Source organism: Pleurodeles waltl, chromosome 11, assembly GCF_031143425.1.
Source record: "Pleurodeles waltl isolate 20211129_DDA chromosome 11, aPleWal1.hap1.20221129, whole genome shotgun sequence".
Classification (NCBI taxonomy): domain Eukaryota; kingdom Metazoa; phylum Chordata; class Amphibia; order Caudata; family Salamandridae; genus Pleurodeles; species Pleurodeles waltl.
In genome coordinates, this window is record NC_090450.1 from 390,930,832 (window position 1) to 390,956,400 (window position 25,569).

General features: G+C 46.2%; 1 protein-coding gene across 3 annotated transcripts in view; it reads left to right on the forward strand.

Moving 5' to 3' along the window:
* Positions 1-25,569, forward strand: part of PLEKHB2 (pleckstrin homology domain containing B2) — a 676,701-nt gene that overhangs the window by 377,900 nt on the left and 273,232 nt on the right. For all 3 annotated transcript variants that reach the window (XM_069213723.1, XM_069213725.1, XM_069213724.1), the window contains exon 5: positions 11,583-11,622. In XM_069213723.1, coding sequence (XP_069069824.1) covers positions 11,583-11,622 — 40 coding nt within the window. The remainder of the gene's footprint in view (positions 1-11,582; positions 11,623-25,569) is intronic.

Sequence of the window (25,569 nt, forward strand, 5' to 3'; positions counted from 1 at the left end):
CTTGATGTGTAGTAGCCTGTTGAGCAATGCCTTTTGGGACATTGGGAGGGCCATATACTATCACATACTGCATGGCCTTGGGAGCATGATGTGGGTAGAGGAGAAATGGAACTCTGAACTGCTCAAATTAATAGCGAGTTTGTGTCTGGGGAGGGTTTGAAGGGGAAGGATGGGATTGTTTATGTTCGCATTATTCTGGTGCTTCGACGATATACTACTATGTAATGCTTAATTGGATATGGCATGCACCTGTTGATAACCAAATAAAAAGATTAAAAAATTATTTAAAAAAAAGATTGTTAAAGAGTTGGTGAAATCGTCTTTGAGTTTGTGGAAAGGCTAGATGCGCTCATCAAACACTGTAAGTTCAATTAAGAAGAAGCTATGCATCTTAGAATTATTGATGGATGGTTGTCAGATTCATTCAGAAGACGAATACTGAGAGATACTCTTAGTCTGGAGTGAGTTTTAATCGCTGCCAGAACTGAGGAGTCTGCTGAAAGACAAGCTGCTAACATGGAGGTCAGAGTGTGAAAAGTAAGCCAAAGACTCAAGGACACAAAGTAATGTCTACAAGTAAAAAGGATTTTGGTTGCCACATGAAGGTAAATGTCTGCCATTAGACAGATTTGTAAAGTCTGTGGGAAAGAGAATCATTTTGTGACAATGTTTAGGAAGAAGGAAAAAGTAAGTGGGTGATGGCATGAAAACAAATTGGTTGGCAGAAAGTTCCAAAAGCAGCGCTCGCCCACAAGTCTAAGTGGCAACATTATTTGAGGCAAATTGAAACTAAACTAAGTCGATCGTCATCTAAATCATCATCAAGCAGTTCTTCCATCACAATGTTAAGTGAAAGTGAAGAAAGTCATTGTGCCATATTGAGGTTCGCGTCAGAGAAATGTGCACCTTTGACTGGCTGCGTGTGAAGAAAAATGTATTTCAAAGAAAAGTCGCCATGCCAAACAGCAAAATCATATAACTGTTACATTGAAAATAAATGCTTGTTTGATACCTTTCATTATCCACAGCGGTGCATTGATAAACATAATGTCTGAAGAGAAATACAGTGAAGTATCTCCATTATTGTGACTTGTGCCTTGAAAACCAAAGTGTATACATGGGCTGCGTTGATGCCCATCAAGAGTGAAGGTTCATTTGTAGCGACAGTGAAAGATAAGAAAATGAAGGTATAAGCACCGATCTATGTGCTTCATTGTACAGCGTCAAGCGCATGTTTACTTGGCTTCAGCACCTTGCTGATATGGGACTGATTTCTGTGAATTACAACATGAATGCTCATCACAAAATAGTAAGTCAATTCCCTTTGTTGTTTCATGGTTTAGGAAAGCTTAAGTCTATGAAAGTAGGACTGCATGTTAATGAAAATGTCTGTCCTGTTGTTCAGAAACATAGACTAATTGCTTTTTATTTACAAGTAGCTATTGAAAAAGGACTTGAATCATAACTTAATCATTACATTATTGAGCGTTCCCCTAGTCCAACACCATTGGTTTCTCCCATAGTAGCAGTGCCCTAACATGAAAGTGAAGTAGCTGTATGCACCTGTGTTGACATGCATCAGGCAAACAAAGCAACTGAGTGTGAACGACATCTAGGTCCATACATAGCTGACATGATAATGGAATGGTGCAAAGATCTTTTCTCGCCTTGATTTAAATAAAGGTTATCCATCAGTTGGAACTCAAAGAAAGTTTTGGATATATTACAACCTCTTCTACACATGTTGGTTTATTTTGATACAAAAGACTTAGGGCCTCATTCTGACCCTGGCGGCCGGTGACCGCCATGGTCACCGGCCACGGGAGCACCGCCGACAGGCTGGCGGTGCTCCGAAGGGCATTCTGACCGCGGCGGTTCAGCCGCGGTCAGAAAGGGTAAACCGGCGGTCACCCGCCGGTTTACCGCTGCCCTTCTGAATCCTCCATGGCGGCGGAGCGCGCTCCGCCGCCATGGGGATTCAGACATCCCCTACCGCCATCCTGTTCATGGCGGGAAATCCGCCATGAACAGGATGGCGGCAGGGGGTGCCGCGGGGCCCCTGGGGGCCCCTGCAGTGCCCATGCCAATGGCATGGGCACTGCAGGGGCCCCCGTAAGAGGGCCCTGCAAAGTATTTCAGTGTCTGCTATGCAGACACTGAAATACGCGAAGGGTGCCACTGCACCCGTCGCACCTTCCCACTACGCCGGCTCAATTCTGAGCCGGCGTCCTCGTGGGAAGGTTGATTTGCCCTGGGCTGGCGGGCGGCCTTTTGGCGGCTGCCCGCCAGCCCAGGGCAAATCTCAGAATCACCGCAGCGGTCTTTCGACCGCGGTGTGGTGTTCTGACGGGGTTACTTTGGCGGGCGGCCTCCGCCGCCCGCCAAAGTAAGAATGACCCCCTTAGTTTTGGTGTGTCATCTGCTGCAGAACCTTTCCAGGACGTCACCTGACGTATCAGACAGCCTGTTGTGAATGTTTGCAACTATAGCAATGACATATTAGTTTTTGGAGCTACACAAAAGGAGCACAATAGAGCTTTCACACAAGTATGTTGTTTACTCAGTGTCGCAGGTTTGACTTTCAATGCCAACAAGTGTGAGTTCAACAAGACAAAACTAAAATTCTTTGGCCATATCTTTTATTATGGGGGTATGACACCTGATACTGAAAAAGTAGAAACTCTGTCAAATGCTGATCCCCCACAAGATGTTTCAATGGTATGTTCCTTTCTTGGCATGGCCAGTTACTGTTCAAGGTACATACAAGACTTTGCCACTGTTAGTGCTCCATTATGAGAGTTGATGAAGAACAATTTTACCTTTCCGTGGTCACAAGAATTTGAGAGATGTTTAAAGAGAATCAAACACACCATTGAAAATGCTATTTAAATGGCATACTTCAATCCAAAGCTTCATACAGAGGTTGTCATTGACACTAGCCTGGTCGAGCTCTACCCTTGAACAGCACAGTGGACGTCCAATGGCTCAACGGCATATTATGGCCTTTGCCAGTAGAATTATGTCCCAAACAGAACCTGCTTTCTCAACCTGAAAAAAATAGTTTGGCTGTGGTATGGGCTTGTAAACATTTCCATGTATTCCGGTACGGAAAACCTTTTACGTTGGTAACTGATCATCAAGCTTTACTGACCATCTTTGTCAATCCAGAAGCCAAGATGCCTTCTCACATTGAACGATGGGGATGCTGATTGCAAGAATACGATTATACAATTGTGCATTGTCCAGGAAAGTTTCAGAATCCTGCTGACTACTATTCGAGAGTGGCTATACAAAGTCACGGTATGTCATCCAAGATGGCTGAAGCATACATTAATTTCATTTTCAAGTCAAATACCCAAGCTCCTTTTTCGTTAGCCCAAATTATAACTGCCACGAGCCATGATAGTGACGTGCCGAAGTTAAAAGGCATATTTACACATCAGTTGTTAAACCAACACACTCAACCTCTCACCAATGATGGTGAAAATGAAAAATAAATATCAAGGATGAATTGTCCATAACTCAGGAAAGAGTTATATTGTGAGCTTCAAAAATCCTAATTCCGGAAAGTCGGCGACGCAAAGTAATTAAAATGGCTTATGAAGGGCATCATGGGTTTGCTGCCACAAAAAGAGCACTCCGAAACAGAGTTTGGTTTCCATATTTGGATGAAAGAGTTAAAAAGGAAATGAAAGCCTGTCATATATGCAACTGCCTTTCTACCAAGGTTACTCAACATACTGTGAACATTTCAGAACTCCTTAAGCATGCATGGGAGAAAATAGCCGTCAACTTCTTCTGCCCTCTTCATAACGGACATCACCTTACTTTTCCATTTGGTTCAAGATCTCTCATTTACGAATCACAAAAGAGTCATAGAAGAACTTGATGGCATCTTTGCAACCTGGAGCATTCCAGCTATTGTGAAGTCTGATTATGGCTCTCACTTTAGCAGTAATGAATTCAGAGAATTCCTGGAGCATCTGAACATAAAGAATCAAAAAAATATACATTTGTGGATGCGTGCCAATGGACTTGTTCATCGTTTTATGAGTACGCTAAAGAAAGCCATACAGCATGCCACTCTTGAAAAGCTCAGTTTGAAAACAGGACTAATTCTACACTAGGAGCACGTGGTTCAACATCCCACTCTGCCACAGGCGAAAGTGCTGCAACTTTGATGTTCGGTAGAGCAATGACAGCCAAGCTACCTTAATGGACCCCCAAGAGAGACAAAAGTGAGAACATGATTTGTACAAGGGACTTGGTTAACAAACAGAAGATGAAAGCTTATGCAGACTAGAGGCAACATGCAAAGGACATCATTTATTCATATATAATCAAGCAGGACGAAGGGAATAATCAAAGAGATGAACTGTCCTGAAAAATTCTATAAATCGGGCGTCGGGTGGAAACCGCCTTGCAATCGTCAGACAGTTATAAACGCGTCAACACCTTGTGGATTGCAGCGAGGTTGGGTAGATTTAGTTGGGACAATTTCCAGATGATTCAGTTTGTTTAATTTTTGTCATTTTTCATGATTTGTTTGCATTTTTTTTTACATGTTTTATAATTGATAATGTTGTGTAAATGTTATTCCTGGTGTTATGTTCCAGTTTAATTAGGACAGTTCGTCTCTTTGGTTATTCCTTTCGTTCTGCTTGATTATAAATGAATAAATATGACAAAGAAATAATTTCCTGAAGAGAGTATTCATCACTTCTCTTGTTAGAAAATAGAGTAATCTATCCCAGCCTTTTGACCAATTTCGTATTAATATAAGAATATAATTAAAGCATGTTTTACCTACATTTGCTGTCTTAAATATATGATGGTAACGGGATACAAATACTAATTTGGAGTGATTTTCTTCATACTATTCATGCCAGGAAAAACCTGCCACATGACATCTTCACAAGAAGCATTTCAGGAAGTTTGCAGGTGTATTGAAAGTGTTTATAGATCAATGCATTGCACAAAAAGAGCTCAGTAGTGAAATTCACCATGGACATGATTGATAGTACTACTGGTGCGAAAATGGCACTCAAATTGTTACACAAGCCTGTGAAATTGAGGTCAAAATAACAATGTAGATAAGGAAATGACGCATATACTGTGCAATCTTTCAGGGTACCAATGGCAGGATTCCTATGCTTTCTACAAAATGAAAATGACAGGTTTTCCGTAGTACTTAAAGTAAACATCGCTTTTTCCGATGAACTTTTTTTTCTAAAGTCAGTTCTGCATGTTGTATGATTAGGACAAGCAGCTTAGCTTCGTACTGAAAAAATCCCATCCTACAAAACAATCAATGTTGCTTAGATATTTACCTGCTGAAAATGAGGCAGTAAAATACAACGTCATTATATGATAATCAATAAACAAAGCAGACTACTCCTTCCAGCCAACAGCAAGCATGTTTTTTTAAAAATTAGCTTGACGACATTTTCTGAGTTAAATGACCATGTTTTATCTTTTATGTGGATTTTTAAAACAGCCCACATAAATATTTACCTTCTTTATACCCATCATAGCTCGTGCAAATCAGGAGAAACATGCCAAGGAAACCTACTATGCTTTTGCACAGCAGGGTCGGACGAAATGCAGTTGTATGTTGAGGAACAGCTCTGTTCCTAAGACGAGCTGAACTTCCATTCGAAACAAAATCAGCTAAAAAAAATCAAAAACTAAATTTGGGTGGATACAAAAGCTAAAGATTGAAAACGGGCCAAGTTGTATATAGTTAATCTCTAACTAATTCTAAAAATGTCGCATTTTTATCTTAATCTTACTGCAAATCATGTGCATGGTTCCTTAAAACCACAGTCTCTGTACCCTTGGATCTTCTACCCTTGCTTCACCAAATCCTCCCTGCCCCGCCTCATTGTTCTCCGGGCGCCTCCATCTCCTGGTAAACTGACTTTTAAAAATGTAAACCCCGGAAGCAGATCCTTGATGAGGTGTGTGAGCTGCCCTTTTTCTTCATTCAAGTGTACTTCTGCAGGCTTCTTGGCTTCCAAGGGGTCGATGCTGATGAGGTGATGCAATGCTGTCTGCGAATATGCGAATATGCTGACAAGGAGAGGCAAATGCCCCACCATACAGTTTTCAAGGTCATGTCTTCACAAAAACAAATCTTTATCCTCCTGTGTTCAAAGTCCAAGCTGCAGTTATTTCCAGGTTTGACTATGCCTTCAAATTGGAATTGCTGATGGCTCCTCTGTTCTTTGTTTGCAACTTTTCATTGCTCTGCTCGCCGTACGTCTCAGGAAAGTGCACTTAAGTGGGAACATTGAAAGGTTTGCATTGTTCTTTCAAAGGTAGCATAGTATTTGCACTGTTATGCACAACCTGATGAGAAATTATTCTAAAATACTAGCATTTTCCATAAAATCTATCTATATCTCATCGTCAACTCCTTCATTAAAGGTAAAGTACTCTAAAACCCTACTCCACGAAATCTAAAATTACTGTGCAAGATTTTTCCTGCCTCGTCCCTCAGAATTTGAAACCCTTTTACTCCAGATATATACCTTGCATTTGACCTTTTATTATGTGCATTACAGAAAACACAGTACCTCCATCAGTACCTGTAGGAAAGTACCATCTTGCCTGGCATGTTACCCCATATTTCACTGTATATATGTTGTTTTAGTGTATGTGTCACTGGGACCCTGCCAGCCAGGGCCCCAGTGCTCATAAGTGTGCCCTGTATGTGTTCCCTGTGTGATGCCTAACTGTCTCACTGAGGCTCTGCTGACCAGAACCTCAGTGGTTATGCTCTCTCATTTCTTTCGAAATTGTCACTAACAGGCTAGTGACCAACTTCACCAATATACATTGGCATACTGTATCACCCTTATAATTCCCTAGTATATGGTACTGAGGTACTCAGGGTATTGGGGTTCCAGGAGATCCTTATGGGCTGCAGCATTTCTTTTGCCACCCATAGGTAGCTCTGACAATTCTTACACAGGCCTGCCACTGCAGCCTGAGTGAAATAACGTCCACGTTATTTCACAGCCATTTACCACTGCACTTAAGTAACTTATAAGTCACCTATATGTCTAATCTTTACCTGGTAAAGGTTGGGTGCTAAGTTACTTAGTGTGTGGGCACCCTGGCACTAGCCAAGGTGCCCCCACATTGTTCAGGGCAAATTCCCCAGACTTTGTGAGTGCGGGGACACCATTACATGCGTGCACTATACATATGTCACTACATATGTATAGCGTCACAATGGTAACTCCGAACATGGCCATGTAACATGTCTAAGATCATGGAATTGTCACCCCCAATGCCATTCTGGCATTGGGGAGACAATTCCATGATCCCCTGAGTCTCTAGCACAGACCCGGGTACTGCCAAACTATCTTTCCCGGGGTTTCACTGCAGCTGCTGCTGCTGCCAACCCCTCAGACAGGTTTCTGCCCTCCTGGGTCCCAGCCAGGCTTGGCCCAGGAAGGCAGAACAAAGGACTTCCTAAAGAGAGGGTGTTACACCCTCTCCCTTTGGAAAAAGGTGTCAGGGCTGGGGAGGAGTAGCCTCCCCCAGCATCTGGAAATGCTTTGATGGGCAAAGATGGTGCCCATCTCTGCATAAGCCAGTCTACACCGGTTCAGGGATCCTCCAGCCCTGCTCTGGCGCGAAACTGGACAAATGAAAGGGGAGTGACCACTCCCCTGACCTGCACCTCCCCTGGGAGGTGCCCAGAGCTCCTCCAGTGTGCTCCAGACCTCTGCCATCTTGGAAACAGAGGTGCTGCTGGCACACTGGACTGCTCTGATTGGCCAGGGCCAGCAGGTGACGTCAGAGACTCCTTCTGATAGGCTCTTACCTGTGTTGCTAGCCTATCCTAATTCCTAAGTAGCCAACCCTCCTTTTCTGGCTATTTAGGGTCTCTGCTTTGGGGAATTCTTTAGATAACGAATGCAAAAGCTCATCAGAGTTCCTCTGCATCTCTCTCTTCACCTTCTGCCAAGGAATCGACTGCTGACTGCTCTGGACGCCTGCAAAACCGCAACAAAGTAGCAAAGACGACTACTGCAACCTTGTATCGCTGATCCAGCCGCCTTCTCGACTGCTTTCCTGGTGGTGCATGCTGTGGGGGTAGTCTGCCTCCTCTCTGCACTAGAAGCTCCGAAGAAATCTCCCGTGGGTCGATGGAATCTTCCCCCTGCAACCGCAGGCACCAAAAGACTGCATCACCGGTCCTCTGGGTCCCCTCTCAGCACGACGAGCGTGGTCCCTGGAACTCAGCAACTCTGTCCAAGTGACTCCCACAGTCCAGTGACTCTTCAGTCCAAGTTTGGTGGAGGTAAGTCCTTGCCTCCCCATGCTAGACTGCATTGCTGGGATCCGCAGGATTTGCAGCTGCTCCGGCTCGTGTGCACTCTTTCAAGATTTCCTTTGTGCACAGCCAAGCATGGGTCCCCGACATTCTAACCTGCAGTGCACGACCTCCTGAGTTGTCCTCCGGCATTGTGGGACCTTCCTTTGCGACTTCGGGTGAGCTCCGGTTCACTCTTCTTCATAGTGCCTGTTCCGGCACTTCTGCGGGTGCTGCTTGCTTCTGAGTGGGCTCCTTGTCTTGCTGGGCGCCCCCTCTGTCTCCTCACGCAATTGGCGACATCCTTGTCCCTCCTGGGCCACAGCAGCATCCAAAAACCCTAACCGCGACCCTTGCAGCTAGCAAGGCATGTTTGCGGTCTTTCTGCACGGAAACACCTCTGCAAGCTTCTTCACGACGTGGGACATCCATCCTCCAAAGGGGAAGTCCCTAGTCCTCTTCGTTCTTGCAGAATCCACAGCTTCTACCATCCAGTGGCAGCTTCTTTGCACCCTCAGCTGGCATTTCTTGGGCATCTGCCCACTCACGACTTGAGTGTGACTCTTGGACTTGGTCCCCTTGTTCCACAGGTACTCTCGTCTGGAAATCCATTGTTGTTGCATTGCTGGTGTTGGTCTTCCTTGCAGAATTCCCCTATCACGACTTTTGTGCTCTCTGGGAAACTTAGGTACACTTTACACCTACTTTTCAGGGTCTTGGGGTGGGCTATTTTTCTAACCCTCACTGTTTTCTTACAGTCCCAGCGACCCTCTACAAGCTCACATAGGTTTGGGGTCCATACGTTATTCGCATTCCACTTTTGGAGTATATGGTTTGTGTTGCCCCTATACCTATGTGCTCTCATTGCAATCTATTGTGACTGTACATTGCTTTCTATTGCTATTACTGCATAATTTTGGTATTGTGTACATATATCTTGTGTATATTTGCTATCCTCATACCGAGGGTACTCACTGAGATACTTTTGGCATATTGTCATAAAAATAAAGTACCTTTATTTTTATTATATCTGTGTATTGTGTTTTCTTTTGATATTGTGCATATGACACCAGTGGTATAGTGGGAGCTTTACACGTCTCCTAGTTCAGCCTAAGCTGCTCTGCTAAGCTACCCTTTTCTATCAGCCTAAGCTAGTAGACACCTCTTCTATACTAATAAGGGATAACTGGACCTGGTGCAGAGTGTAAGTACCCCTTGGTGCCACTACAAACCAGGCCAGCCTCCTACAGTACCATCTTACTTGTTCTTAGAGAGGTCTCCTGCAATCTGAAGACTCAGAACCACTTCTATATAGTAAACTGTCCTGTAGTTGCTAGATATCAACAGCTTTCTCTTTTATAGTTGCTCTTTTGCCTTTCATGTTAATTTTTGTTATGTTGAATTAATCAGCATCACAGTATAATTCTAAATCTATTGTATTCAGCTTGAATTAAGTGTCACTTGTGAAGTAGGAAGTGGAGCAGCACTAAAGTGTTTGTTCTATTTGATCTTGGATCATCATCCTTAGATCGACAAAAATAACATTACCACCTAAGACAAGTTACAAATATTTTAAGAAAAGGAATGAATTGATATGTCAATAGTATCCTTTTTCGATCAGTGGGTGATGCAACAAGATGCTGAATACTACAATTGATAGGAAACTTAAAATCAATATTGAGTGTTTGATCTTTTCACAACCCATCTCAGTTTTAAGATCTGCTCCATGGTCCTGTAAAGTCACTCTGGATAAGGGTGGGTCCACGGCCCTGATACTTTTGAATCTCAGTGTGTCTTTCAACACTGTCTCCTGCCTAGTGGTAGTCCAAAGGCTTGAGGGAATAGGCATAGCCGGAACAGCACTTAAATGGTTTACCTCCTTCCTCCAAGACAGAACTTTCCAAGTCTGCCTGGAAGCCACACTGTTGGATATTAACTCTTTAAATTGTGGGGTCCCTCAGGGCTCCTCACTGAACTCCACCTTGTTCAATCTGTATGACTTCTCATTGGCAGAAATCATGAAGGCCCGTGGTTTCACCTCAATATCTTATGCTGATGACAATCAGATTATCCTCTCTCTCTCTCCCATCAAACAGACAGACATCCATCCATCCATCTTTACAACTGCCTAAAGCAAGTTGTAGACTGGATGGCATCAATCATTTTTTAAATTAAATTGGAAGAAAATGAAAGTTAAGGGTGTTGGGGAAACAACCCTGCCAGGTGGATAGAGTTGAACTGGCCGGACTCTCTTGGCAGTCAACCCGCCCCAAAGTTGGAGGTGAAGAGTTTGGGCTTCTGGCTTGACAATAAGCTTTTGATGGCAACTTAAGCCAAAAGATTGGCAGCAACATGCTTTGGCATGCTAAGAACTCTGAGAAAGCTGCTACGATGGCTAGGTGAACCCTTGCACAGTATAGTGGTGCAAGACCTAGTCATATCACAACTTGACTATGGGAACTCCCTGTACCTGTGTAGCTGCAAATCAGCCTAAAAAATACTCTAGGTCACTCAGAATGCTGCAGCCTGTATACTGTTGAGAATCCTTAAATGCCATACTGCAACTGTACCCCTGGCATGCCTTAACTGGCTGATAGTGCTTAAAAGGATAAATTTTAAGGCACTTTGCCTGGCCCATCGAGCAATGTATAAAAAGGGTCTCCGACTGATTCAAAAACTACTTATCCCTTACGACACCACCAGATCACTTCACTCCACTAGACAACAACTGTTCGTAATAACAAGGAGTGGAGGATGGTCTTTCTCTTTCCTAGTTCCCAAGCTCTGGAATGCTTTCTCTCAGCATATAAGGACAACCGAGCCAGAACCAAAATTCAACAGACTGCTAAAAACAGCTTTTTTTTTTAGCCATTATGATCAGCGTTGTCAATTAACCTGTTAGCTGTCTTAGTGCTGGGAGTTTCCACTAATAGAATAGAATAGATTAGAATATGTAAAACCAGGTAGCATTCCTGTCATTTTTGCACTTCTTTTTCAGAAAGGAGAAATGTCTAAATTAACTTGTTTGCATCAGACAAAAATAGATGGCTTCACATTTCAGTGGTCTCTCCATATTATCTCCTCTTACTTGCCCTGAAGATTACCTCTAAATTTAGCATGTTTTGTCTTAGTAGATCATCTGTTAAGCAGCCCATCATTCTTGTCAAGTAGACAACCCTACCAACTTTATCGATTGTTTATTGGTGTCTGTACCTTTTTTGCAATCCCAGAAATTGCTTTTTGTTTGTTTCAGTGCATGGGAAGTTGCTCTTCAGGGGGCCAGAACAAATACGGTAAGTGAGTTTTGTTCCTATTTGTAGTATTCATCATATTGCAAAAAACATTTTAAATATGCTTTTTAGTGCATTCTGTAATGTAATTTGCATGGATTTGTGTTGCATTAGATGATGTACATGGAGTAATACGGCAAAACAGTTACACATGTTCAGATCTGTTGGAGTTCATAATGGACGTTCAATAAAGTTCATAGATTCCTGCCACTTCAGTAATAACGAAGCAGGATTATTTTTGTAAATCTTGCTGAATGTGCTGCAAACGAAGGGATGGAAACCTACGAGGGACAAAACATACCAGAGAGCACAGCTGCCTGATTTGCTAAAGACTTTTTAGGTACACATGAAAGCTTCACTCAGAATGTATTCCACCTATTGCTTTCCATTGGTTTAGTGTTTTGTAACTCACAGTTGCTTGCTTTTTATTTGCTGGCTCTCTTTGTTTGAGGTGCCCAGCTTGAGTTGATCTCTCCCTTGGAGCATAGACTGCTTACTACCACTCTTTGTATTCTTTCACATGTGCACACTTTCCGTAAACAGGCCTTTAAATTTTGTTCCTATCTTGTAACATTTGCTGTGCATTCAAAGACGGAGATCAAATGTCATGGCTCTGTCGTCTAAGGGAGCTTGGCTTGTTGTTTACTTTACCTTCTCTGTCTTATAAGTGAGAAGATTTATATGGCAATCTTGCTAGTTTCTGGGGTTATGATAGGAAAGGATTTTTTCTTGCACACAACAAAAGTTAAATGTCTATAAATGAACTGTGCATGTATTTCAGAATACATCAGAATTAGGAAAGCACAAATGAAGCACATTATTTTTTAATTCTGAAGAGTGTTGTAAACTGGAGTTGAGTACAGTGAAGTAGCATAGCATAAAGTGGAGTAAAATGTGATAGAGTGAATTGGCGTAGAGTGTCATGACGTAAAGTGTCATGACATACAGTGTTGTGGCATAGAGTGTGGAGCATTGGCTTTGAATGTCGTGGCGTAGAGTGGAGAGGCTTGTCATAGAGTGGAGTGGTGTGTCATAGAGTGGAGTGGCGTCTTTTGAAGTGAAGTGCTGTGGAATAGAGTTGGGGAGTAGAGTAGTGTAGCGTGGCGTAGGCATGTTGTGGTAGCACACTGGTATTACAGACAACACATTTTCTATTGAAATGACCATTACATTTGCACAGACATATAGTGTTACTGATAAAACTAAAGAACTCACAAACGATAATGTGTGGAGGTGGCATAATTTTGATAGTATTAAAATAGTTTCTGTGCCACTCCACTCCACTCCACTCTAGGGCACTTAAGTGTATGACACCGGACACTCCATTCAACAACATTCAATGCCACTCCGTCACTCTACTCTACAGCATTTTATCCCTCCACTCTACTACATTACTACATTCTTTACCACTCAATGCCACACTAAGCAACTTCCTCTATGCCACTCTACACCATTTCACTCCACTCTACTCTGGCACTTTACACCACTCTATGCCCCTACATTCCACAACACTCTACTGTATGTCACTCTACATCACTCCACTCTTTGACACTCCACTCTACAACAATCTAATCCACTCCATGCCCCTCCACTTTACGCCACTCGATTCCATCCATGGCACTCCACAAAATTCTACTACACTCTATACCAGTCTACTACAGGACAGTGTACTCCACTCTACACCACTGTACCCCGCTGTGTAACTCTCAATATGCCACTCCATGCACCTTTACTCCACTCTACACCACTCAACTCTACGACACTCCCCTCCACTCTGACACTCTACAAACTCAACAGCACTCTACGCTGTTCCACTCATCGCCACTCCCTTCTACTCCACTGTCCTGCACTCTACAACTCTGTGCCATTCCACAACACTCTACGTCACTCCACTCTACGCCACTAACTAATAGCCATGCTGAATAGCAGCCACACTGGTGTACAACATGGCTAAAGTACCAGCATCCCCAACGAAGGTTGAGGCCCGCAGTCGGAGGACAGACTGTTAAGGACTGTGAAAAACAGTGCTGGAATGCTACCCAGTGGCCACTTGCAATTACTGTACCAGTGAGTTACTCCCAGTCTCCTACACCATAGGAGGAGACTATCCAGGAGAGCTCCACATGACAGCATGTTGCTTTGGTAGGGGACAGACTGTGAACCTCTGTTGGGAGAGAGCATCACACACACTGTCAGTATCTACCTATTGATGTGTGTATCACTGCAACCGTGCCACACCCATCACTGCCCTGTGCCTCAGCAAGAGAAAGTAGAGACTGACCATGAGGAGCACCTGGCGCTCTACGTGCAGCACCCTGCGTTTGTCTGCCCGCACCGCAGTCAGGAAGAAGGCCACCACCATCTCAAGAAGAAGAAATGGACATGCAAGGCGCCAGGGGATATTGCCTGTGACGACGGGCCAAGAGTGTAAAGTCAGAGGTGTGCAGAGGGCCGTACTGACAAACCTGACAGCACAGGCAGGAGCTTGAGAGAAAGACAAAGCCCTCTGAGAGCGAGACGCAACACCAGTGAGAAGGGGCGCGTTAGATTGCCACACCGCACCACCAAATGGCCACCATTGGCCCATCGTTGAGCAGGTCACGATGACTGACCGACCCTGCCAAGCAAACCAGATGGAGGCAGGAGCTTGCGCTGCAACTGCGCAGTCTCAGAACGCAGTTGCTGCACCCTCGAGTGAAGGCAGGAGAATGAGAACGGTGACCCTCCAGTCAAGCAGCAGACCACCAAGAAGAACCCAGTATGGTCCACACCTACGAAAGGTCTGCAAGGAGAGCGAATCAAGCCCTACAGACAGGACTAAGCCAGCGAGAGGTCCATGTGGCGCATCATGCAACTTGTGGGGCAATGCCACATCAAGAAGGGAAACGGAAAGGAGAGAGGATTGTGGCACGATGCCACGATGTGAAGGATCGTAGAAGAAAGGGTGTGACAGACCTGTCACACAGAAGATCCAGCACACCACAGGTGTGCAAGAGAAAAGGAGATGAGCAATAAGGCTGGAGGACTCATGCCATCATCCGAGTGGGCATCCATCAACAAAAGCCAGCCACTGGGGTGCACAGATGTCACTGGAGACAGCTCCGTAGGTGGATCAGCTGTAAGCCGCCAGCATGCATGAACGTGTCAAGGCTCCACGCTTCTTAGTGCGACCATCCTGTCACCTGTCACTGGCTGCTGACATCGGTGGCATCCCTGTTGCCAACTGCACACGCCAAGCAAGAACTGTTTGTGGCCACGAAGTCCCTCAAGTCATCCCTTCTTCAAGAAAGATACCACCACCTGTTGATCTAAACAAGTAGATGGTAAGATCGTCAACATTACCGGTTACATCACCCAAACCACTTAAGGAGCACTGCACCACCAGAGTAGAGCCGATGTCAGCGAAAAGACCAGAGGTTGTCATGGCATCCATGGCACCGTGGGAGGCTGACCACTCAGAAACCTGCTGTGAGCCCCCGTGGACCTGAGTTCTGTCAAAGAGAGCATACTTGTCCATTATTAGACCTGGCCCTTTTTGCAGGTTCATCCCCAGACCTTTTGCCTATTTCCTCCTATTGTTTCTGACCTCTTGTTGTTGGCTCTAGGACTCTTGGGCACTTTATCAGTGCTAAAGTGCAGGTGCTCTCCCTTCTAAAAGTTGGAATGATTGGCTTATACCTAATTAGAACATTTAATTTACCTGCAAGTCCCTTGTACAGTGGTATCCCTATACCCAGGGCCTGTAAATTCAGTGCTACTATTGGGCCTGCAGCGCTGGTTGTGCCACCCACAGAAGTAGCTTTTCAAACCTGTCTCAGGCCTGCTAGCGCAGAGCCTATGTTCACAGTTTGCTGCCACAGGGACCCGGCATCTAAATTTACTTGCCAGGCCGAGAACTCACCCCGACATGTAAGTCACCCCTAATGTAGGCCCAAGGTAGCCCTGTGGGCAGGGTGCTATATATGTAGAAGGCAGGACATGTGCCTGGTTGGGTGGCCTGTCCTGGTAGTGACAAACAGCCCATTTGGTTTCTCACTGATGAGAGTGCTGCCTTCTCCTAAGATTGCATTGGAAGTGGCCTGACTTATTTCTAGGGGTGTAGGAAAGTACCATCTTGCCTGGCATGTTAACACCATATTTCACTGTATATATGTTGTTTTAGTCTATGTGTCACTGGGATCCTGCCAGGCACGGCCCCAGTGCTCATAAGTATGTGCCCTATATGTGTTCCCTGTGTGATGCCTAACTGTCTCACTGAGGCTCTGCTAACCAGAACCTCAGTGGTTATGCTCTCTCTGCTTTCCAAATTTGTCACTAATAGGCTAGTGACTAAATTTACCAATTCACATTGGCATACTGGTACACTCATATAATTCCCTAGTATATGGTACTGAGGTACCCAGGGTATTGGGGTTCCAGGAGATCCCTACGGGCTTCAGCATTTCTTTTGCCACCCATAGGGAGCTCTGACAATTCTGACACAGGCCTGCCACTGCAGCCTGCGTGAAATAACGTCAACGTTATTTCACAGCCATTTACCACTGCACTTAAGTAACTTATAAGTCACCTATATATCTAACCTTCACCTGGTGAAGGTTGGGTGCTAAGTTACTTAGTGTGTGGGCACCCTGGCACTAGCCAAGGTGCCCCTACATCGTTCAGGGCAAATTCCCCGGACTTTGTGAGTGCGGGGACACCATTACACATGTGCACTGTACATAGGTCACTACCTATGTACAGCGTCACAATGGTAACTCCGAACATGGCCATGTAACGTCTAAGATCATGGAATTGTCACCCCAATGCCATTCTGGCACTGGGGGGACAATTCCATGATCCCCCGGGTCTTTAGCACAGAACCCGGGTACTGCCAAACTGCCTTTCCGGGGTCTCCACTGCAGCTGCTGCCAACCCCTCAGACAGGTTTCTTCCCTCCTGGGGTCCAGGCAGCCCTGGCCCAGGAAGGCAGAACAAAGGATTTCCTCTGAGAGAGGGTGTAACACCCTCTCCCTTTGGAAATAGGTGTCAGGGCTGGGGAGGAGTAGCCTCCCCAGCCTCTGGAAATGCTTTGATGGGCACAGATGTTGCCCATCTCTGCAGAAGCCAGTCTACAACGGTTTAGGGATCCCCCAGCCCTGCTCTGGCGCGAAACTGGACAAAGGAAAGGGGAGTGACCACTCCCCTGACCTGCACCTCCCAGGGGAGGTGCCCAGAGCTCCTCCAGTGTGTCCCAGACCTCTGCCATCTTGGAAAAAGAGGTGTTTGTGGTACACTGGACTGCTCTGAGTGGCCAGTGCCAGCAGGTGACGTCAGATGCTCCTTCTGATAGGCTCTTACCTCTCTTGGTAGCCAATCCTCCTTCCTTGGTAGCCAAACCTCCTTTTCTGGCTATTTAAGGTCTCTGCTTTGGGGATCTCAGGAGATAACGAATGCAAGAGCCCACCAGACTTCCTCTGCATCTCCCTCTTCACCTTCTGCCAAAGGATCGACCGCTGACTGCTCAGGACGCCTGCAAAATGGCAACAAAGTAGCAAGACGACTACTAGCAACCTTGTATCGCTTCATCCTGCTGGCTTTCTTGACTGTTTCCAGGTGGTGCATGTTCTGGGGGTAGCCAGCCTCCTCCCTGCACCAGGAGCTCTGAAGAAATCTCCTGTGGGTCGACGGAATCTTCCCCCTGCAACCGCAGGCACCAAAAGACTGCATCACTGGTCCTCTGGGTCCCCTCTCATCCTGACGAGCGTGGTCCCTGGAACTCAGCAACTCTGTCCAAGTGACTCCCACAGTCCAGAGACTTTTCAGTCCAAGTTTGGTGGAGGTAAGTCCTTGCCTCCCCACGCTAGACTGAATTGCTGGGTACCGCGTGATTTGCAGCTGCTCCGGCTCCCGTGCACTCTTCCAGGATTTCCTTCATGCACAGCCAAGCCTGGGTCCCCGACACTCCTTCCTGCAGGGCACAACCTTCTGAGTTGTCCTCTGGCGTCGTGGGACTCTCTTTTGTGACTTCGGGTGGACTCTGGTTCACTTTTCTTCCAAGTGCCTGTTCCGGTACTTCTGCGGGTGCTGCCTGCTTCTGTGAGGGCTCCCTGAGTTGCTAGGCGCCCCCTCTGTCTCCTCCTCCAAAAGGCGACATCCTGGTCCCTCCTGGCCCATAGCAGCACCCAAAAACCTCTACCGCGACCCTTGCAGCTAGCAAGGCTTGTTTGCGGTCTTTCTGCTTGGGAACACGTCTGCAAGCTTCATTGCAACGTTGGACATCCGTCTTCCAAAGGAGAATTCCCTAGCTCTCGTCTTTCTTGCAGAACTCCAAGCTTCTTCAAACCGTTGGCAGCTTTCTTGCACCCTCAGCTGGCATTTCCTGGGCTCCAGCCCACTCTCGACACTGTCGCGACTATTGGACTTGGTCCCCTTGTCTTACAGGTACTCAGGTCCAGAAACCCACTATTGTTGCATAGCTGGTGTTCGCATACCACTTTTGGAGTATATGGTTTGTGTTGCCCCTATCCCTGTGTGCTCCTATTGCAATCTACTGTAATTCTACACTGCTTGCATTACTTTTCTTGCTATTACCTGCATAATTTTGGTTTGTGTACATATATCTTGTGTATATATCTTATCCTCATACTGAGGGTACTCACTGAGATACTTTTGGCATATTGTCATAAAAATAAAGTACCTTTATTTTTAGTACTTCTGTGTATTGTGTATTGTGTTTTCTTATGATATTGTGCATATGACACCAGTGGTATAGTAGGAGCTTTACATGTCTCCTAGTTCAGCCTTAGCTGCTTTTGCCATAGCTACCTTCTATCAGCCTAAGCTGCTAGAAACACCTCTTCTACACTAATAAGGGATAACTGGACCTGGCACAAGGTGTAAGTACCTCTGGTACCCACAACAAGCCATACACAACATACACAGATATACTAAAAATAAAGGTTCTTTATTTTTATGACAGTATGCCCAAAAGTATCTCAGTGAGTACCCTCAGTATGAGGATAAGTTATATACACAAGATATATGTACACAAACCAAAATTATGCAGGTAATAGCAAAAGGAAGTAATGCAAGCAATGTAAAGTTACAGTAGATTGCAATAGGAGCACATAGGTACAGGGGCAACACAAACCATATACTCCAAAAGTGGAAGGCGAACCACGAATGGACCCCAAACCTATGTGAACTTGTAGAGGGTCGCTGGGACTGTAAGAAAACAGTGAGGGTTAGAAAAATAGCCCACCCCAAGACCCTGAAAGGTAGGTGTAAAGTGCACCTACTACCCCTAGAGAGCACAGAAGTCGTGATAGGGGGTTTCTGCAGGAAGAACAAACACCAGCAATGCAACAACAGTGGATTTCCGGACCTGAGTACCTGTAAGAGAAGGGGACCAAGCCCAATAGTCGCGACAGTGTCGAGAGTGGGCAGGAGCCCAGGAAATGCCAGCTGAGGGTGCAAGGAAGCTGCCACCGGTTGGAAGAACCTTGGAGTTCTGCAAGAAAGAAGAGAGCTAGGGACTTCTCCTTTGGAAGACGGATGTCCCACGTCGCGATGAAGCTAGCAGAGGTGTTCCCACGAAGAAAGACTGCAAACAAGCCTTGCTAGCTGCAAGGGTCGCAGTAGAGCTTTTTGTGTGCTGCTGTGGGACAGGAGGGACCAGGATGTCGCCACTTGGAGGAGGAGACAGAAGGGGCGCCCAGCAACTCAGGGAGCCCTCACAGAAGCAGGCAGCACCCGCAGAAGTACCTGAACAGGCACTTGGAAGAAAAGTGAACCTGAGTCCACCCGAAGTCACAAAAGGGAGTCCCACGACGCCGGAGGACAACTCAGAAGGTTGTGCACTGCAAGAAGCAGTGTCGGGGACCCAGGCTTGGCTGTGCACAAAGGAAATCCTGGAAGAGTGCGCGGGAGCCGGAGCAGCTGCAAATCATGCAGTACCCAGCAATGCAGTCTAGCGTGGGGAGTGTGAGAAAGTAGCCTCTTTCTAGCCTTGTTACCCCCACTTTTGGCCTGTTTGTGAGTATAAGTCAGGGTGTTTTCACTGTCTCACTGGGATCCTGCTAGCCAGGGCCCAGTGCTCATAGTGAAAACCCTATGTTGTCAGTATGTTTGTTATGTGTCACTGGGAACCTGCTAGCCAGGACCCCAGTGCTCATAAGTTTGTGGCCTAGAAACAGTTGGAACTGGTTGGAACCTCCTCTCCCCCTCTTTGTTTTTTTTTTTTATAAAGAGATTTTTATTGATTTGCAGAAATTAGTGAAATAATAATACATGTACATATAACATGACATGAACTCCCCCTCTTTGTTAAGCCTTTGCAAAACTAAGTTTAAGTACAGGGGATTTTCCCCATGAAAAATGAGACACACAAGGAACTTTTATGGAACTGGACACAGAATGCTGCAGGAGAGACTCACCAGAAACCACCTTGGACTGCTGCTCATGTGCTGACCTGTGGGTCACTAGGAGGAACTGCCACTGACTGCATCCCTCTTGAGCTGGCCTGCTGCTGGGCCCTGCCTCCCTGTGTTCTCCTTGTGTCCCCAGAGAATGGGTGCTGTGGCCCCTGTCCTATGCAACTCTTTTCCAGCACAAAAGGAGCGCATTGCCTAGGGTACAGAATCCTCCTCTTTACTCATCTAAGCGCCTGGTGAGAGCTTTTCTTTATTTGCTACTGTCTCTTGAGAGCGTTTTTCTTTATTTGATACAGCACCTGGGGAATGCTTTCCTGGTTTCGGTGAAGGAGAATCATAGCTGCGGCCCAGGCAACTTGCATTTCCAAACCGCTTTGAAAACGCACTGTGTGGCTTGCCCCCGGGGCACAGGAAGGTACAGGAGGGAGCGAGTGTGCTCCTTACGGTGCACCCAGGGTGACAAGCACTGAGGAGTGCTCCCGGAACACAAGCAGGGCCTCCTTTTTGAAAGAGCGCTGCCGTGGCCCAAGCAAAAGCATCGGAAAACTGGCCTGCGGCCCACGGCAACTGACGACCTTCCCGGGGCCCATGCAGGAGGAGATCGGGCGCCGGTAAAGCATCCTTGGCCCCACGTGGTCACGGGCAGTTGGTACAGCGGTGAGGGAACTCTGGAGGTCTCCCCGCCGTAAGTAAGGCGCAAGCTCCTTTTGTTAATCTTTTGGGCTGGCATTGGGCTCGACTGTGCCCTCCCTCCCCCAGGTGTGCTCAGAGAGGCAGTGAGGCGCCGCCACACCGTGCCGGAAAGGGGAGGAAAGAGTTGCAGCCTTTTCTATCCCCCTGATACACGCATATCTGGCAGGGTGGAGTGGTACTCTGAGCCCTGCAATACGGTACCGGACATCTGTCCTTGAGGACCAGGCCTCATGAGGAGGTCGTGGCCTCCATTTGTCCGACGGGGGAATCTCTCAGTGCTGGGTACGAGCCTAACTGACGTTTACAGTATGTTGAGGTCATGAGTTTTATACTGTGTCACGTTATGCCCCTTAATAATGTGTTGACAGTTTTGTTTTATCATGTGTTTTACCCTGATATGAGCATTCTTGGTGATGTGGCTCTGTCCTTATAATCGTCCTGTTATAGGTATTTATGATATTGTGGTTTTGCTGATGCACCATATACTATCTAATGTTCCTTTTAGGGGCATTGTATGCTAATATGTTTTTAATGGCTTGCCATGTGTTTACTAATGTTCCTGGTGTGGGCATTTATGAGGATCTTTTGACATGTGCAGTATTGTAGTAATGTTTTTCCTGACTACTACTTATATGGCAGAATAATGAGTAACCTGTGTGTTCTATGTGTCTACTACTGGTTTCTGCAGAGTAATATTACTGTATAACGTACTGTCAACTACTAGGGTAGCAGGGTATAACTGACATGTTGTGTTTGGTCTAATAATGTTCTGTACAGTACAGTTTATTTTTATATAACTTTGTGTTATGTTTCCTTTGTGGTGGGAATAGTGCGTCAAATGTGTTGTGTAAATGCTGTACACATTGCCTCTGGGATAGGCCTGACTGCTCATGCCAAGCTACCAAGGGGGTGAGCAGTTGTTATCTTGGGTGTGTAACTCCCTTGACCTGACTAGAGTGGGTGGGTTCTGCCTGGCTTAGGTGCATACCGTAGCCAATCAAAAACCCTATTTCTAACAACCATCTACCCTTTCAGTTGCACAAGACTTGGATGTGGCACTGTTGGGAGTTCCGCAGTAACCCCCTTGGTGCTGCCTACGAATGGCCCACACAACCTACAGAGTCCCATGGTAATCCAGGGACAAGGGCTTCAAGGGAGTTCCGTTGAGAGGAGAATCCTGTCAAGAGGGATGTGTCTGAGGCAGCTACATGACATGCACCGGGAAGCACTGAGATCATGGACAGAGGCTGGTCACCCAAAGACTTATAGGACAAAGGCCAGTGCACCTGAGTCCTGACAGCCAGAGCACACAAACCATGTGACAACCACCCATGTGGCTCCATGTGCGACTTGGATGAGGTCCTGTCGGCTGTTCCTCAGCTACGCCTTCACTTGGCCTGCAGTAGGCCTGGCACAGGCCACATGGTCCCATGGTTTCCCGGCAAAAGGGCCTCAAGGAGATTCCTGTGCGATGGAGTTCTGGCACGAGAGGGAAGTCTGAAGCTGCTCTACCAGCAGACGTTAGGATGCACGAAGGCCTTCAAAGACCATGCCTTTTCATACAGGTCATCCTCAGTCTTTTGAGGTATCCCTGGAGCCTGAATGCCTTCCAAGAGATCCTTGAAGTGGACTCCCCAGTGCTCCTGAAGCACCTGCATCGAACTTTGTAAATAGACACCAACACTGTGAGCCCAGATGGGACAGGACCAACAGTGCCTGAGTGCATTATAAACTTATGGACAGGCGATTGAGGTATCCGGACTTCATCAACACTGCTACTCGTGTCCAGAGCAGTCAGGTTAAACTGCAGAGGCGTGCTGTGATGCCGAGTGCCCCAGCTCTACCTTTCTACCCAGCATGTCCAGCAGACCGCCTGAACAGACTCAGTGATGTTTATTTTAGTGTTTGTTTCTCTCCCACAGCTTGGACTTGTTTGTCCATTTTCAATAAAGTTTGGGAAGGATGTATGGTCCTGCTGGACACATTCTGGTGTTTCCAGCAGCCACTCTGCTGAGGGCTGTCTTCCACACTCACCCAACACCCATCCACCACAGGTGTCACTAGTCAGATAACCCTGCAAATAAAACAGGCTGGGGGCACGTGCCTTGGGCCAGTTATTATACCCACAACTAGGTGTCTGTGTCATCATTCTAAGTAGCATGAGGAACTACACACTGCACAACAGGTACCTCAGGAGGCAGAGGTGCCACTAAGGCAATCGACTGAGTCGGGGGCAGGAAGAGGGAAGTCAGCTGACTGAGTGCTGCTCAGGGTAGCCTCTATCCCCACCAGTACGCCTTGGCGGGTGAGCGCAAGCCCTTCACCCAAGCTCTGTCACTGAGTGAGTTCTTGCATGCAGCACTCGCTACAAGAACGAAGCCAGGGTAGGAAAATCTCCTTACAAACATCAACTACACTTTCTAGCAAACCGAGCCCCACGGAGGTTGGCCTCTGAGTATTCGGATGCACGGCTCACCACACGACCATCGAGAGGCCTTTGCAGGGGGTCGACTACCTCACCTGCTATCGCTGGGTAAAATACTGTTCCACTGCTGCAACGAGCGACGCACCCTCACACCTTAATCAAAGATGATTAACTTATGCGGTGGACGACATTTACCAGCTTTACACTTGAATACTTAACATCTGAATGTAGAACACTTATTGAGCGAATACTTGCACTCATGGCATTGTCCAAGATGACGGTATCTAAATCTACCTCCATTTGTGAAATGCTGCATTTGTAACGGGGCGACGGAATTGCTAATTCGAAAGCCTCTTACAGCGCTCTGAAGCTGACAGCTGCAGCAGACCGATTGATGCAGGCCCCGGCTACAAAAAGGAATAGTCAAGCACTCTTGCAAGAATTTCGAAAAGAGATCTAATCTGGAAAGAAGATATTAGTAAGGTGGTCTTGGACCTGGGATCACTATATTTAAAGAACTAAAACATGCCTAGGCCATCTTTTAAAAAATCGCCAAAATCTCCTAGGAGCAAGTCAGATTGGGCCGTTTACTCCACACGTTCAAAACAGCTCACAGGCAAACTATTCGGCATTCAAATTGTTCATGGAGAAATTACATTCATATCAGAGATATTATATCTGATGTCTCCAATAAGGATCTCGAAAATTATGTACAAGAATTTTTCAAACAGATATTACAGCTGCCAGGGACTATACAGCTAGACCGCCCACATTGCGTCTACTCTGCCTTACAGCAAAAAAGAAACCTAGCCCCTGATGCTCTTACAAGAATTCTCTCTGTCAAGGAAAAGGAAACAATCATTTCAACAGCCCACAGGCAAGAACTGCTGACTTTCAAGTGCAAAACTTTAAGTGTTTTTCAAGATGTTTCCTCACATACCCTTTCAACGACGCAGAGAATTCAAAGATATAGCCACTAGCCCGACTGGAGGACATTCCATACCGCTGGGGATTCCTGTTCCGTCTGCGTTTCAGCTATAAAGGAGCCCAACCTGCGGTGACAACGGTGCATTAAGTAAAATAAATCCTAGGTTTTGAAACGACACTAGTACACAAACTATCCACCCCCTGCAGATGACAGAGGATCGTGGCGTACTTCATTGTCATAAGGCCTGCAAAAATAAGGCGAGGGAAGAGCAGCCTTATTTGACGGTAGAAGACTGGCAATTCATGATTAACGCAGGCTCACATCATCATTAACACACAATTGCTTGCTCTGCTGCACTTTAGGCATGCCGCTCCTTATGACAAACGGCACACCAATCAGCTAATTTGTGTATTGATTATTCCATCAGATTCTATCATAAGGCTTAATTCTCCTGACTCCTTAAAATGTCAATTAACCTACAGCTTCCGAGGGAGCTCTGGGACTACGTACTGGGCTAGCCCCACAGCGTTGCTGATCCCAGATACTAATCACTTAATTTTAATTTCAGATTTCTCTGGCACCCTTAGCTCACGTCCTGCATGTTTTATACTGAGGTAGTTATGTCACCATTTTGCACAGATCGCGCTCCAAAACTCAGAGAAGAGTTTGGCACGGACCTTCCAATTTGCAATCCCACTCCCATCTCCACAAAACCAGTTTTATTTAGCACGCCCTATGACGCGGACCAAAAAGGAATATTATGTGTGCGGGGTATAACCACGCTAAAACTGATTACATTAAATATACAACTCCCCGATCAAAAAAGTGCTAAAGAGGTTGACACTGCAAAGTTACAGGACGCCCACTTACTAAGAAAAGATACACAAGTCCTTAGTTCCTTCTGGTCCCTATCTCAGTTTCATGCCACGTATAAGACTAAAACAAAAGTGATAACAACTTTGGTGTGCCAGGGTTTCAAATTTAAACTAGAGGCTAAATGACAGAAAGGGCAGATACCTGGGATGTCCTATGAGAATGGGGAACTTTTTAATTACTGTTTTCTCCATTTATGTGCCTAACGAAGAAAAGGAAATATTTTACTCCGATTTTACTTCCAAAAAGCCACACTTCTGTAAGAGAATGCCACTGTAGGTGGAAATTTTAAAAGCATTCTAAAAGCCATTGAAGACCGACCCCTGATACTCTACACATGGTCCACTCCCCCTGCTGGTCTGCTTCAAGGCACAGCAGACCTCAACTTGATAAAAAATATAGCAACAACACCACCAAGGAGAAAATTATTTAGGGCCTCATTCCGACCCGGACGGGCGGCGGACGCCGCCCGCCGGGCGGAAACCGCCCAAACACCGCCCCGCGGTCTGAAGACCGCGGGGGGCATTTCAACTTTCCCGCTGGGCCGGCGAGCGATCTGCAAAAGATCGCCCGCCGGCCCAGCGGGAAAGCGCCTTCCACGAGGATGCCGGCTCCGAATG